Source organism: Oncorhynchus tshawytscha, linkage group LG08 (genome assembly GCF_018296145.1).
Source record: "Oncorhynchus tshawytscha isolate Ot180627B linkage group LG08, Otsh_v2.0, whole genome shotgun sequence".
NCBI lineage: Eukaryota > Metazoa > Chordata > Actinopteri > Salmoniformes > Salmonidae > Oncorhynchus > Oncorhynchus tshawytscha.
The window spans coordinates 31,584,916-31,601,212 of record NC_056436.1 but is presented as its reverse complement, the minus strand read 5'-3'; the positions used below and the strand labels follow the sequence as shown (position 1 = coordinate 31,601,212).

The following is a 16,297-nucleotide window of genomic DNA, read 5'->3' as shown; positions in this document are numbered from 1 at the left end:
GCGCCCTAAAATACCAGAATGACCTATTTTTAAATTAGGGCCGATTTAAAAAAAAATATATATATATACATGCACACATACAGTGCCTTGCGAAAGTATTCGGCCCCCTTGAACTTTGCGACCTTTTGCCACATTTCAGGCTTCAAACATAAAGATATAAAACTGTATTTTTTTTGTGAAGAATCAACAACAAGTGGGACACAATCATGAAGTGGAACGACATTTATTGGATATTTCAAACTTTTTTAACAAATCAAAACTGAAAAATTGGGCGTGCAAAATTATTCAGCCCCTTTTACTTTCAGTGCAGCAGACTCTCTCCAGAAGTTCAGTGAGGATCTCTGAATGATCCAATGTTGACCTAAATGACTAATGATGATAAATACAATCCACCTGTGTGTAATCAAGTCTCCGTATAAATGCACCTGCACTGTGATAGTCTCAGAGGTCCGTTAAAAGCGCAGAGAGCATCATGAAGAACAAGGAACACACCAGGCAGGTCCGAGATACTGTTGTGAAGAAGTTTAAAGCCGGATTTGGATACAAAAAGATTTCCCAAGCTTTAAACATCCCAAGGAGCACTGTGCAAGCGATAATATTGAAATGGAAGGAGTATCAGACCACTGCAAATCTACCAAGACCTGGCCGTCCCTCTAAACTTTCAGCTCATACAAGGAGAAGACTGATCAGAGATGCAGCCAAGAGGCCCATGATCACTCTGGATGAACTGCAGAGATCTACAGCTGAGGTGGGAGACTCTGTCCATAGGACAACAATCAGTCGTATATTGCACAAATCTGGCCTTTTATGGAAGAGTGGCAAGAAGAAAGCCATTTCTTAAAGATATCCATAAAAAGTGTTGTTTAAAGTTTGCCACAAGCCACCTGGGAGACACACCAAACATGTGGAAGAAGATGCTCTGGTCAGATGAAACCAAAATTGAACTTTTTGGCAACAATGCAAAATGTTATGTTTGGCGTAAAAGCAACACAGCTCATCACCCTGAACACACCATCCCCACTGTCAAACATGGTGGTGGCAGCATCATGGTTTGGGCCTGCTTTTCTTCAGCAGGGACAGGGAAGATGGTTAAAATTGATGGGAAGATGGATGGAGCCAAATACAGGACCATTCTGGAAGAAAACCTGATGGAGTCTGCAAAAGACCTGAGACTGGGACGGAGATTTGTCTTCCAACAAGACAATGATCCAAAACATAAAGCAAAATCTACAATGGAATGGTTCAAAAATAAACATATCCAGGTGTTAGAATGGCCAGGTCAAAGTCCAGACCTGAATCCAATCGAGAATCTGTGGAAAGAACTGAAAACTGCTGTTCACAAATGCTCTCCATCCAACCTCACTGAGCTCGAGCTGTTTTGCAAGGAGGAATGGGAAGAAATTTCAGTCTCTCGATGTGCAAAACTGATAGACATACCCCAAGCAACTTACAGCTGTAATCGCAGCAAAAGGTGGCGCTACAAAGTATTAACTTAAGGGGGCTGAATAATTTTGCACGCCCAATTTTTCAGTTTTTGATTTGTTAAAGTTTGAAATATCCAATAAATGTCGTTCCACTTCATGATTGTGTCCCACTTGTTGTTGATTCTTCACAAAAAAATACAGTTTTATATCTTTGCCACATTTCAGGCTTCAAACAAAAGGTTGCAAAGTTCAAGGGGGCCGAATACTTTCGCAAGGCACTGTATATATAATATATTTTTTAAAGTTTTCATAACAATTGGAAATCCGCCCTAATTAATCGGCCATTCCAATAAATCGGTCGACCTCTAATCTGCCCCGGATTAAGATTCATCCATGTCTGCAGAAAGAATGGGGTGACTTTGAAAATCTATTTTGGTTATTGAACTACAATAAGTAAAGTGGATTTACACCCAGTAACAGTATTGCGGTAATTTCAGAATTCGGTCTTGGATCTGTACTACACATAAATGCAAAGTTATGAATGTCATTCTCTTCATGGTGATGTATCCTAAATAGGTACACAAAGATAGAAATATGCAATATCCTCCTCTGCATATCTGGGTATTATTCTACACACTGGCTATTATTTTAATGACCTCCGACAACAAACTACACCAATTTTGGTTGGTCCGGACCAATCAGATGTACAGTACATAAGTGTACTCAACTCTAGTGTGATCTACTGTTTCCTGTACTGAACTACTGTACAGGTCTGTCCTGTACTATGCTTTGCTTTACTGTACTGTGCTGTCCAAATTTGTGAAACATACACGTCTATGATTTGGTCCAGAATGGAGAAAATCTATGTTTGGGCTAAATTTAAGGCCGGTCCAGATGTCTGTGGACGTTGAAATCCAGGCCAGGGCGGACTGACCACATTTCAATTACTTTTCAACATCCATGGACATACGATGTCGGTCGGTGCTCAGTGGATGAGGATTCTGGCTAGAGTAAATTGAAAGGGAGGGGGCTCATGGGTAGGTGTCAGTAAGAGCCAGGAAATGTGACCTTAATTGGAACGAGGGAGGGCTTGTCCATACTTTACACACTCTTGCTTTGACCACCAGATGAGAAAGAAAATGGTTATCAGCTGAACATAACAGTATACCAGTGGAAGGGAGGACAGTAGCAGGTGACCCAACTGTGGTTTGTGACTATGATTTCCCATTGTAGCCAATTGAAATACATAAATTGTTAGATTTTTCAGTAATTCTGTTACTGATTTGGTAACAGAATTTCAAATTTGAATCCCTTAATAATTCCTAAACAAAATTGATATCAGTAAAAACAAGAACTAATCAATAGTCCTATCTTTGTGTTACTTCTGTGAATTTTCATTGTTCTCCCTCCTAATGAGGGAGAGAAATTAGAAAATATCTTCGATATGTGGGTTTTTGGTAACAGAATTTCAAAGCAATGTTTGTTAAACCAACAGAAGGCAGCAACAAATCTCCTAAACTAAATATGTGTTGATATAAGTTGGTAAGGGTCTTTACTTCAACATTGTGTTTTGATGTATTTCTAATGCCTTTAAGACTTTTTCTGGTAGATGGTTTCTAAGACTCCTTTTCCATCTGTTTGAAGAAATCAAAGCCTTTGTCTGATTTTCTTTGGATGGAACAGCCTTTGTCTGATTTTCTTTGGATGGAACAGGGTTGAGACGTGAACAAAAATATTCATATAATATGTAAGTATGACCGGGAGACCCATGAGGCGGCGCACATTTAGCTCAGCGTTGTCCGGGACGGTTTGGCAGGCCAGGATTTCCTGGTCCCATCGCGCTCTAGTGACTCCTTGTGGCAGGCCGGCAATCTGCAAGCTGACCCCGGTCATCAGTTAGACGGCGTTTCCCCCTACACATTGGTGCGGCTGGCTTCCAGGTTAAGCGAGCAGTGTGTCAAGAAGAAGTACGTGTTTTGGAGGATGCGTGGCTCTCGACCGTCGCCTCTCCCGAGTCCATAGGGGAGTTTCAGCGATGGGACAAGAACACAACTACCAATTGGGGAGAAGTAGGGGTAAAAGTACAACAAATATATATAACTCTGCATGAGGCAAATGGTCACACCAGATACTGACTGGTTTTCTGATCCATGCCAATACCTTTTTTTTAAAGGTATCTGTGACCAACAAATGCATGTCTGTATTCCCAGTCATGAAAAATCCATAGATTTGGTCCTAATGAATTTATTTCAATTGACTGATTTCCTTATGAACTGTAACTCAGTAAAATCATTGAAATTGTTGCGTTTTCTATTTTTGTTCAGTGTGTATATATTCCTTAATTAAAAAAAATATAGACTAACCTTTCATTTGACACCCAATTTAACAGGCTCCTATGAACTTCACATGTTGGTGCTCATGGGTCCGCTTTTTAGATGGAAATTACCCTTACCAAGCCTTTGTGACTGAGCTAAAGCCTGAGGGTGTGGGAGTCTGTGCTGCCATCTCTTGGCTTGAATAATATTGTGGATATAAAGTAGTCTACTACAGTGGGGCAAAATAGTATTTAGTCAGCCACCAATTGTGCAAGTTCTCCCACTTAAAAAGATGAGAGGCCTGTAATTTTCATCATAGGTACACTTCAACTATGACAGACAAAATGAGGGAAAAAAATCACATTGTAGGATTAATGAATTTATTTGCAAATTTATGGTGGAAAATAAGTATTTGGTCACCTACAAGCAAGATTTCTGGCTCTCACAGACCTGTAACTTATTCTTTAAGAGGCTCCTCTGTCCTCCACTCGTTACCTGTATTAATGGCACCTGTTGAACTTGTTATCAGTATAAAAGACACCTGTCCACAACCTCAAACAGTCACACTCCAAACTCCACTATGGCCAAGACCAAAGAGCTGTCAAAGGACACCAGAAACAAAATTGTAGACCTGCACCAGGCTGGGAAGACTGAATCTGCAATAGGTAAGCAGCTTGGTTTGTGGTCAAAATGATCACAAGAACGGTGAGCAAAATTCCCAGAACCACACGGGGGGACCTAGTGAATGACCTGCAGAGAGCTGGGACCAAAGTAACAAAGCCTACCATCAGTAACACACTACGCCACCAGGGACTCAAATCCTGCAGTGCCAGACGTGTCCCCCTGCTTAAGCCAGTACATGTCCAGGCCCGCCTGAAGTTTGCTAGAGAGCATTTGGATGATCCAGAAGAGGATTGGGAGAATGTCATATGGTCAGATGAAACCAAAATAGAACTTTTTGGTGAACTCAACTCGTCGTGTTTGGAGGACAAAGAATGCTGAGTTGCATCCAAAGAACACCATACCTACTGTGAAGCATGGGGGTGGAAATATCATGCTTTGGGGCTGTTTTTCTGCAAAGGGACCAGGACGACTGATCCGTGTAAAGGAAAGAATGAATGGGGCCATGTATCGTGAGATTTTGAGTGAAAACCTCCTTCCATCAGCAAGGGCATTGAAGATGAAACATGGCTGGGTCGTTCAGCATGACAATGATCCCAAACACACCGCCTGGGCAACAAAGGAGGGCTTCGTAAGAAACATTTCAAGGTCCTGGAGTGGCCTAGCCAGTCTCCAGATCTCAACCCCATAGAAAATCTTTGGAGGGAGTTGTAAGTCCGTGTTGCCCAGCAACAGCCCCAAAACATCACTGCTCTAGAGGAGATCTGCATGGAGGAATGGGCCAAAATACCAGCAACAGTGTGTGAAGACTTACAGAAAACGTTTGACCTCTGTCATTGACAACAAAGGGTATATAACAAAGTATTGAGGAACTTTTGTTATTGACCAAATACTTATTTTCCACCATAATTTGCAAATAAATTCATTAAAAATGAATGATTTTCTGGAGAGAAAAAAATTCTAATTTTGTCTGTCATAGTTCAAGTGTACCTATGATGAAAATTACAGGCCTTATCTTTTTAAGTGGGAGAACTTGCACAATTGGTGGCTGACTAAATACTTTTTTGCCCTACTGTATGTATGCTATGCCTATAGACGTCTTTTAAAAGCTGTAACCTGCAGACCATCCAACTGAGAACAGGCCGCAGGGAGGTCAACACATGTAAATCTTCTTGCAAATCATCCTCCAAATATTTACACAAAGCTTTGAATACTCCATGTGAAAGTATCGTGTGTGTGTGTGTGTGTGTGTGTGTGTGTGTGTATATGAGAAGTCTCAATGGTGAAGATGAAAAATCAGCTGTTGCTTTGTCATGGCGTGTTGGTTGTCCTGTGATGGATGTGCATACTGTACATTTTCTAAATATCTCCTGCATCAAAAGCTGCGGAGGAACACTTAACAGTTCCCCCTCATGAGTGAGGAAATGAGTGGTGCGTTCTGACACTCTCAGAGAAGAATGTACACATCTGTCTGAAGATGTTATGTTTTGAATACCTCAGCTCAGTAACCTACAGTTCTGTGTTCTGTCAGGACCACATGCATCACATTAAACTAGACTCAGGGCATCTTCCCACACACTTCTCCCCTTCTGAGTATTAACAGGTCCCAGAGCAGTTATTTACCTGCAGCTATTGGCTCAGCCAGGGCCTGTAAATGGGTTGTTCAAGGATCCCCAGCTGACTCTGTATCTCAAGAGAATTGTTGCTATAATATGCTAAAGTATTACTGGAACTAAATTAGGTTTCTCATTGTAAACTCTTTTTTATGAGGGATGACATCTGGTCACCACCTGTATTCAGATGAAGTCAAATCGGTGTGTGTTCAGAATTGTGAGGTATCTCATCTGAACATCTGTAGGGCCGTGTTTACTGACATTCATTTTGTTTCTCTGTTAGTGAAGGGACAGGTGTTGGTGTGTGGGGGTGGAATCACAGTTGTATCACCCAGTGTGGGAGTTTATTGGTCATGGCAGCGTGGTGTGCAGGCAGGCCTGTGCCAGGGAAGATATGTTGATCCTCTGGGATCAGTATTAAATGTTTGCAGATGCTGGAGAGACTGAGGCACCAGGATAGACCAGACACTGCCTTTTTAAGTTCTGAGCGGGAGTCTGATACATTATACATACTGTATTGACACTGTGAGGATTTCAACTTAATATAGGTACGTGAGATGAATGCCTATGGCCAAGTCATTAGCAGTCTTTCTTTTTTGCTATTTTGTCAGTCATGGTTTATGTCTGTGATGTACTAGAGATGGAGGTCATCACTGTCCTCTCTGGTAATCCTGCATCTGACTTCCTTATCCACAGAGGCCCAATGGAAACACTGCCCTGCGTCACAGTAGGCTTGCTAATTTAGCTCTAACCTTATTTCCAGACCCACATGTTTACCAGGGCTTTTAATTTGCATTCCTTAGCATTGCCTGCTACAATGAAGCCACTCCGCGTGTGGTTGATGGAATGGAGGAGCTCAAACCAATGGAGTGTGGGATCAGGCAAATATCAACTACCTTATATCTTCAGTGGGTACTCTGAGCAGGGAAAGAAGATTGGTGGTACTAGGGCAGTTAGTGACCTATTACCGCCACAGCGCGGATTCTCTAAGCTCTGATTCTGCTGATGGTCATTAGTAGCCTACCAAACTTGCTAACTGTCTGGTACTCGACACTATATTGTTTCTCTAATCACTCTGACATCAATGCAGATCGATCAAAAATCAAACACTTCATGAGAGCTCATTTTGCGCAACATTTCTATAGGCTACGCCTGCGTCAGAAAATGGAGTGCTGGGATCCTCTTTTTAATGGTCTCTATCAGATTTCTTTAGGATAGGCTAACTACATTTATTTCTCAACTTTCCTAATATTAAAGCACATTGTTTGGCTTTACAACAGGCATATAGCCTACCTGGCTGGCATGAAAATAAACCACGGGAAAAGCGTCCTCCATTTGCTGTTTAAGTGCATAGATGACATGTATATTTTTGCCCCTGGTGCATGATAATGCTTCATTCTAAATTAAAACTAATTTCACACATATATTATTTAGTATATGTAAAGACTAGATTAAATCAAGAATAGTCTGATGGGTGACAATATTAGCCTATCGCTTGTGAATTATGTATTATCAATAGTGAATGATGCCCAGGTTGTGTGCAGTAAGACAGACAGCTCATACTTTTTTAAAATTTGAAATACTTTAACAAATCATAGTACCACACCTCATGTAGCCTGGCCAATATGTTTTGATAAGGTTTGTATCACAACTAAAGTGGCCAAATAACTTCTTCAAATGAAGCACATTAATCTACTTTACAACCGGTGAAGAGCCTAACTGGCATACATAGGTGGTGCATGATTTTCACTTTTGGGGAAGATCATTTCCACCATTAAAAATGCACATTTTTTATAATAAAGCATTACATGCATAATCACATTTGTGGTAACTTTTGAGAATGGTGTTTTCCTGCTTTCCTGCTGTTGATTGCATTTTGTAACATTCGCCCTTATAGCCTACTGCCGTGTACGCATTGCTGCGCTTATAATGTGAAGAAATGGCCTAATAGTTTATCAAAATTAAGCTAAATGTTCTGATCTGTTGCATCAGCCTCATTGCTTTAAAAAAAATAAGTAATAATTCAAATGGATGCGAGTGGTGGTATTAATTTGGGATCTATCGCATCCCACAACTATCCCAGAGTATGTTTTGGAATATTTATTTCTCGCACTGGTCAATTGACCAATGGAATAAGTCAACTTTTGTACTATGGGGGATAGTAGATTGAAATAGGCGAGTGCTATTTGCTGTTCGTTAGGCCTACTCATCTTGTTGTGGACAGTTCTTCTAACATCTTCAAAATGCGCCTTGGAATTAAATAAGGACGCGCGCAGTTGCTTCTCTGTCTTCACTTGTAGCCTACTTCGGAGTAGAGATTGATGCCTGTGAGAAGAACCCGATCAGGTGACAGGCATTGGCTAATAAGAATTGAGATATCTGAGCAAGATGTGAGAGGTTCTTCGCATATGCAGCTGGAAGAAGGGAATTATTATATTCAGCCCAAGGGCACAACGGCTACTGGCCACAAAAGTTATGTTTTTTTGAGGGCATTACAGCCACACTAGGGGTATGCCATCTGGAAATTCGAAGCATTGTCAAGTGTGTGCAGCCTATGCAAGAAACAAAGCAGAGCTCGTGCCTTTCATGAGTCTTTTTTCAAATCATCATTAGTTGTGTCATGCAGCCTTAGAATGTATTAAAAATCTGAACATTTAGCCCAACATTTTGTATCACAACTGAAGTTGCATAAATAGCTCTAAATTAAGCATAAAGGAGGACCTTTTTTTAACCACTCAACACAGAATAGCCACATGTGCGCACTCCCTCAGAAATTGTTTGGAGAAAATATCCTTTCTATTTTATTCAGCTATTTCAATTGTGTTTTTCATAATATAAAATAATGCCACTATAAAATGCCATTCTAAGCAAATCTTATCTGCTTGATGAACTAGTGTAGCCCATAGCCAGGTCAGGACTTAACATAAGGACAACTCAGTGAAAGCTATTCTGTTCTTCTGAAGTAGGCTACATTTTCTTCATATCATGTTTCTTTAGACCTGTCTAAAATAAATAATGGATTTGTGAAGGTGTAGGCTATATTATATGGCTTTATTAGACTTTTTCAAATGTAGATGTTCCAAAGGCCTGCATCAGTGGCTTGTAGGCTGTGTGGAAGCCAGGAGATGCTAAATATGTTTGTTAATTAATGGTCAATTACCATCAGACCAGCAGTTATTCTCCTTGACAATCACCGGTTGACAATTTCATGACTGCCACAGTCCTAGGTGGTACAGTTTACTGTTGCTGGCTTTCTCTCTTATCCCTGGCCCCGGTACTAATGCCCTAGACCTTCCACATCTCTTACATCATTTTTATTATTTTATGGCCCATCTTACTGCCATGGCTTGTCATGATGTTGATGAGCCTAATGTTGAGTCACCATTATTTACTAATTCTGTAAAGAAACGAAACATACTGCGTAAAGATTGAATTAGCCTAGGACAGGTCATATAATTTGCGCTCCACTTGTAGAACTGAGTGGCTTGGAGACTCGTTAGGGTTTGTTATTAGACCTGGAGATGTTTTGACTGTCATTACTCCTCCAGTCATGACAGTCTGGGCATTGACGTCAGCACAGAGGTGATAGGGAGGGAGGCCTTGGCGGCTGGCTCTTAGAGCAGGCGAGGTAGTAATTTTCCCAGCCCAAAGTAAATGGGGAAAGGAGGAGCTTCTGTCTGAGTAGATACTACAACAGAAACTCCTAGTGGTCTGAGTTCAACAGCCTACTGTACTATTACTCCTTGTAAGTAGTACTATTTCATGGTTTTGTAACTACTCTAAACAGCTTCTATGAAGTGGTCAACCCTTGTTTGCCTGCTCACCCCTTCTTTCTCTGAGACTTGGCATGCTTGAGTCTGGTGTTGTAGACGAGCCCTATGGTAGATTGTAGAGGCTGGCGTGTAGCACAGAATGACTGCACCAGCATTCTAGGCCTGATGAGCTCACCCCTGATTCATGGAAACTTGAGGATGCCAGGAGGAGGAAGGCATGTGGCTTGTGTAGAAACCTGTGTGTTTGCTCTTCACTCACTTCTACAGTGACAGTGTGATTCACCAGAGTTGACTGGCAACATCCAGCTGACTGTCTATATATAACCTATGTAGAGGGGGAGAGACTTGTTTTGTTTCCTGTATATGTTGATTCCACAAATTTGACTTATGACCTCAAAGAGCTCTTCTTTCATCTCCAATACTTTCTAATCATTTTTTTCTACATTTATTATACCTCAAAGGTGAAATGTTCAAGTATATCACTTTTGTGATACCATCCTTACTATATAGAAAGGCCCTCCCTCAGTTCTGAAGTCATTTGGGTCATTGGTAAAAGATCACATCTCCGGTCAAATGGCCTGCTGCCCGCAGTGCCTAGTGACAGATCCATGTTATAAGATGTGGGATGTCTGCTAATGAAGCATATTTTATGACTGCCTTATCGATTTCATAAAGAATTTAACACAGTTGACTCCATGAAGTAAGTTTGTATTAACGCCATCCTCACTTGGCAATATCCCTGGCCCAATCACTGCTGTGAACAATAAGGGGTTTGTTCTCCAGATGGCTCCGTTTATTGGTTTCAAGTTCAGTGGCAAGAATATCCTAGTTTTAAATGGTGCAAAATGCATTTTGACCTTTTACCTTCCAAATACTTTCTGAAATAAATCACTGTGACTTGATGTATTTGGGGAAAGTTTGTGGGGAACATTCCCAATCCGGACCGGAAGGATGTGGAACTGAATATGAATTCCATTTTTCTTGATTTGAGAAGTAGCTCCATAAACAAGACTCTGGTTCCCACTCCCCTATTTTCTCCCGATCGGTTTTTCCTCCATTTTTTTCTAAGCCACTACCAGTCAGGGAGGGTGGAGGAAATGGCTGGGTTTTCCAGAGAATGTGGAGTGCTGTAACTGGGGCAAGTCAGTAATGATTTGAGAAATCCCCTTCACAGTAAAGCACTCCTCTTCAGGCTGGACACTGGGTTCATAATGTCATGGATCATTAATCACTCATCGGAGTACAGTATTTGATTCAATGGATCTAAAATGTATTGTAAGGTCCTGATAACAATCTTGTTGATCTATTTTTCTGCCCATGAACCCTGCATATTAACTCACCTTTCTCTCTTCTCTATCAGAATCTCCTCGGTTGTACTCTGCCTTCTCCGTCAGTGATTGTCATGAGCGACCAGAAGGCTACAGCCAGCTGTGTGCTGACCCTTCAGAGGGAGAGGCTAAGCGTCCAGTGAGCCTGGTGTCCACTCTGTCCTCTGGCTCCTCCAGGGACAGCCACAGCCTCTACGGCAGTACCACGGCCCTCCCCTCCTCCACACCACCTCCCCCCAGTAGAGAGGACATTGACCTGGAGCTCAGCCCTGCAAAGGGAGCCAGGGAGCAGCCACAGGCCCAGCTGCAGGGTCTCAGCCAGGGGGGGACCAGAGACCAGTGGCGGAGCCACAGTCAAACCAGGTCCCAGTCCAACACCTCCAACAGGAGAGCTTTTGCACCTCTGACCCCAACCTCACCCTTTGCCACTGAAGCCATGGCGCCCAACCCCAAGCTCAGCTACGTGGACCGTGTGGTCATGGAGATCATTGAGACTGAGCGCATGTATGTCAGGGACCTTCGCAGCATCGTGGAGGTGAGTTGCCTTGACCGTCCATTCAGTTCTAGTTAATAGGACTGAGGCTTGACCTGAATCTATGCAATAGTGTTTTCACTATATGATATAGTGTAAGTTAATAGGTATTTCAGAGTGTTTCTCTTGGAATGGTATGTAGCAATGACTTAATGTCTGTACCTCCCTAATATGGAGCTGATTTACTGGAGTTAGCCAGAGACTAAGGAATGGGAGAGTAAATAAGGTTCTCCATTTTCCAAGTGACTGCTTGCCTTGTAGCCACATGTGTCTGCTACCTATAAAATATTCTAGGGTTGATTGTTTTACCAGGATGTAGTTTGATTTCCTGTTGAAACAGTTCCCTGCGTATTTTGTAACAGGCATTTTCAGAGGTGGAAAAAGTACCCAATTGTCATACTAAAAGTAAAGATACCTTAATAAAATCTTACTGAAGTGAAAGTCACCCAGTAAAATACTACTTGAGTAAAAGTTTTAAAGTATTTGGTTTTAAATATCCTTAACTATCAAAAGTCAATGTAATTGTAAAAATACATTTAAGGATTAAAAGAAATTGTACATTTTCGAACCGCTTATATTAAGCAGACCAGACGGCACAATTTTATTTTATTTTTTTAAATTTACGGATAGGCAGGGGCACACAATAACATGCAGAGGTTATTTACAAACAAAGAATTTTTGTTTAGTGAGTAGGGGTGATCTCTTGATAAGTGTGTGAATTGGACCATTTTCCTGTCCTGCTAAGCATTCAAAATGTATGAAGTACATTATTTTCTTTAGGAATATAATGAAGTAAAAGTTGTCAAACATAAAAAGTTAAGTACAGATACCCCCAAAAATTACACTTAAGTACTTTAAAGTATTCTTAAGTGCTTTGCACCACGGCATTTTCATAATCGGACAGAAAATACCATGTAGCCGGTAAAACCAGCGGATTAGGATTCCAAAGTGACTGATACGTTTTTAAACTGATGTATGTAATGCACTCAGTTTACATTACTGTGAATACATACAGCTCTGAAACTTGGATCTCGTTATCTTCTCAGGTCTTGAGTTCGAAAGCAAAATCAGGGCTAAGACACAAAGCACCTCTTTCAAGGCAGAACCTCTCCCCTGATGAGCTTGGTCATAGATATTAACGGATGCTTCTAACGTCATCTCCTGGTTGTGGGAAATGGGACGGAGATGATTTCTTCCACTCCACATTTAAGTAAACTGACCTCTTATCATGGCTGCTGGCTTTGTAGTCTGAAAACAACTGCCAACTGTGCAGATCAGCCTTACCTATTGGCCCCTTCAGGTTGGGGTAATTCTCCTCTTTGGATTAGTACTGACCATAGGGATGGTGGCTTGAGAGCCCTGTAGCGTACAGGTTATAATGTCTTAAACACATGACGCAGACAGGTCAGAGGTAGTGTGTTACTGGCTCTCTTCACCTTGTCTCTGTGTGGCTGACTGTGCTGCTGGCGCCTGGCCTAGGAGGTGTTGGAGGGTGATATGCTCTGACTGAGCCCTTGCTGCTGCAGCAGTAGCCAGAGTAATCACGCAGTCCTGCTCCTGACAAACACTCCCACACTGCCTCAGGACTTCCAACTAGCCCTGCCTAGCTGCCTGCTTCATTGCAACCTAAACTAGGATACAGAGCTTTCCGGCCTCTTACAGGCAACAGCCAACAAAAACACAGCCATCACAATGCCAACTGAAGAAACATAGCAGAGTAGCAACTTTTTTTCCCCCCACATAATGTTGTGGTGGAGGAAACTCTTTGAACAATCCCAAATCTAAATTCAGCATTTCAATGACTTGCTCTGCAGTGGCATCTTGTCGTGCACGTTTCAGTGCCAGAATCTCCTTTTCCAGGATGTGAAGCTTGGCATTTCAGTGACATATTTGATGCATCTGTTTGTCCTGCTACTGCCGCTTATGATGTCGACACTACACCCGGGAAGCTGTTAGTTTATCTGGCGGAGAGCAGACACTGTCTAGGAACATGCCTCTCCACACCACCTACTGTGTGCCACATCTGGGGAAAGCAGAAACCTCCTTATCTCAGCTCTTACAACAGCTGTGTGACACAGGTGGAATCGCATCTTCACTTCCACCTCAACAGATATGCTGAGGGTCAAAATCTCTCTGTTTGGAGTACTGCTAGCTTCCATAGTCTTCCTTTCATCAATTTTCACTAGGTCATCTCTATTTCATTACATGTGCCACTTATGACTTCCCAGATGTCACTCTAAATGGCTCTTCCCCTCCCCTAGGGTGCACTACCCTTTTTATGGGTCACCCAACCATACTCACAAGCCTAGACCTAATGTTGTTCTGACAGCAGGCTGTACATATGTTCGCAGGCTGTGTGTGTGGTCAGTAGGGGGCCTCTGTGTGGCTGGTGTTAGTGGTGCTCAAGACTGGGACTGTGAGACGCCCTGCTGAAAGACAGTCGGCATTGCTGTCACTGGACGGGAATGCTTCCACTATGAAATGGTTTAGTTCAGTGTGTGGTGAGAAGGGATGACTACTTCACACTGCACTGATGGGGCTCGGGTTCTGTGTGTGCACACGTGTGTTTGCGTATACGAACAGTCGAACACTGATTTTTCTTCTGTGAGTGCGTGTCTGCTTGCAAGACAGTTGAGTTATGTAGTTGTCTGTATTTGGTGCGTTTCTATAAGGAACACCAGTGTGTTACTGGGTGAGAGGGGAAGCATCAGCCATTCCTAGCATATACTCTGACTAATGTGCCTCTGTTTCAGTTATATTAAAATCGAGTAGTCCTGCCATCAGATGGGAGAGGGGCCATGGGAGGAGAACACTGTGTGCTGGTCTGATGGACTTTTACAGAACTACTGCCAGAGGGTCAAACTACCCTCCAGTAACAAGAAATAAATCCTTAAAAGGACCATTGAAACATTACAACAGAACCATTTGGATTTGAACACATTAATCCTGAGTCATACAGTGTTGTTTTAATGGACAGCAGATGGGCATCATCCTATGTGGTCTTTTTTAGCCTGGTCATAAAAAGTGCAAACAGGATGTGCAGTAAACTGAAACATTGAAGCAGAATCCACCACCCAACAGCACAGGCACATGTTAAATTTTCTCTATACACAAGCTCCCTCTACTGGAAATAATTTGAAATTGCAGTTTAGACTGAAAATATATATATACACACACACACACACACACACACACACAGGATATTTGGTTTTTCATAGGGAAAATAGAACCTGCAGTATAACCATAGTCTTGTTGTTTATTTAGGATTACCTGGCTCACATCATAGACATGGACAACCTTCCCATTCAACCAGACCAGGTTTCTTCCTTGTTTGGGAATATAGAGGACATCTATTTGTTTAACAGGTAAGCCTCAGACACCTGTCAACGCCCTGTGTTCTCCCAAAATGACAAGGCAGATGAACTGTAACTGCATGTATGCGTTTTCTTTTTACAGACCGTCTACACAAAAACAACTTGGTACACGTTTAACACTCATTACACTCAACTTGAAGCATACATTGGGAAGACATTTGCCATTTCAGTGGAATGCTGTTTTGACAGAGATGGATTCAAAGGCTTCCTGGCAAGAGCTCTTTTATGGCTGTGTTGGAGAGTTTGACCTCAAAACAGATTTAGACCGATAGAGGAAAATATGGCTAACCAACACCAAACACACAGATTGGCCCAGAACACAGCAGATTGGGATCAGTTACAGCCATAATGTAATTTGTCTAATGCGTATGTGTCCACTCTGCTGCAGATGCTATCAGGACCACCACCCACTCTGTGCACCCGATAGACAACATATGTTGTTGTTCGGATGATCCTATGTAAACGTATCGTGTCAGCATATGCTCACTAAGCCTCATGCCAAAAAAGAAGAGCCACAAACATCCCTATGCTCTGTCACGTTCCTCCCCACATGCTCCCCAATCATAGTCTAATGCCATAGAAACAAAATGGTGAAAAAAAGGATCCGATGCCTTGTCTAATTCAATTTCTACCAGCGTAAACTTCTAAAATAGAGGTTTTGATTAGTGTTTGTTGTTTCATCTACAGCAAGGGGAGTTTCATATATACGTCCCCCTGACTCTCCTACAGAATCAATATACAATGTGTTTACAGTCCTTTAGAAAGTAAATGAAGTGTGTCTGTTAGAATGGATTATAAGGATGTTGTCTGATCGAGACACTGCACACTACGCATCATCTCGGCTAAACACTGTGACTGAGTCGTGCCAATTAGCAGGAAGTGCCCAGGGGGAGCAAATTACTGATGCGCAAGAGGCAAGCGTACTTCTACAGCACTGGTTTGAAAACATGTGCAACACTGATGCACTCTCCCAAGGTGATTGAGGACAGATTCATTCAAGCAGAAACTGTACGAACCTCTGCATAGACATGGAATGGCATTCTGTTGTCTGTATTGTATTGGAGACTGACGGTCTCATGCAGACAGTTCATTGTCATACACAGGGTTTTCAGACGGTCCTAGACTCGTCATTCAGTTTAGAGATGTGTGTGACTAACTAGTGACTGTCTCTGGGTCATGTTGTGATTTTAAAGTTCCCACTACAGTACTGGTCTGACCCACAGTGACACACTGCACCCGTTTCCGGGTCAGGTCACCACACTACTATGCTTGTACCCCTGAAACAGACCATCTTCCCCTGCCACTAGAAGCCACATA

General features: G+C 42.1%; 1 protein-coding gene across 10 annotated transcripts in view; it reads left to right on the top strand.

The window, feature by feature from the left end:
- LOC112256635 (pleckstrin homology domain-containing family G member 3) overlaps positions 1-16,297 on the top strand; it is a 49,113-nt gene that overhangs the window by 21,113 nt on the left and 11,703 nt on the right. For all 10 annotated transcript variants that reach the window (XM_024430011.2, XM_024430015.2, XM_042325412.1 and 7 more), the window contains 2 exons: positions 11,107-11,609; positions 14,871-14,971. In XM_024430011.2, coding sequence (XP_024285779.1) covers positions 11,107-11,609; positions 14,871-14,971 — 604 coding nt within the window. The remainder of the gene's footprint in view (positions 1-11,106; positions 11,610-14,870; positions 14,972-16,297) is intronic.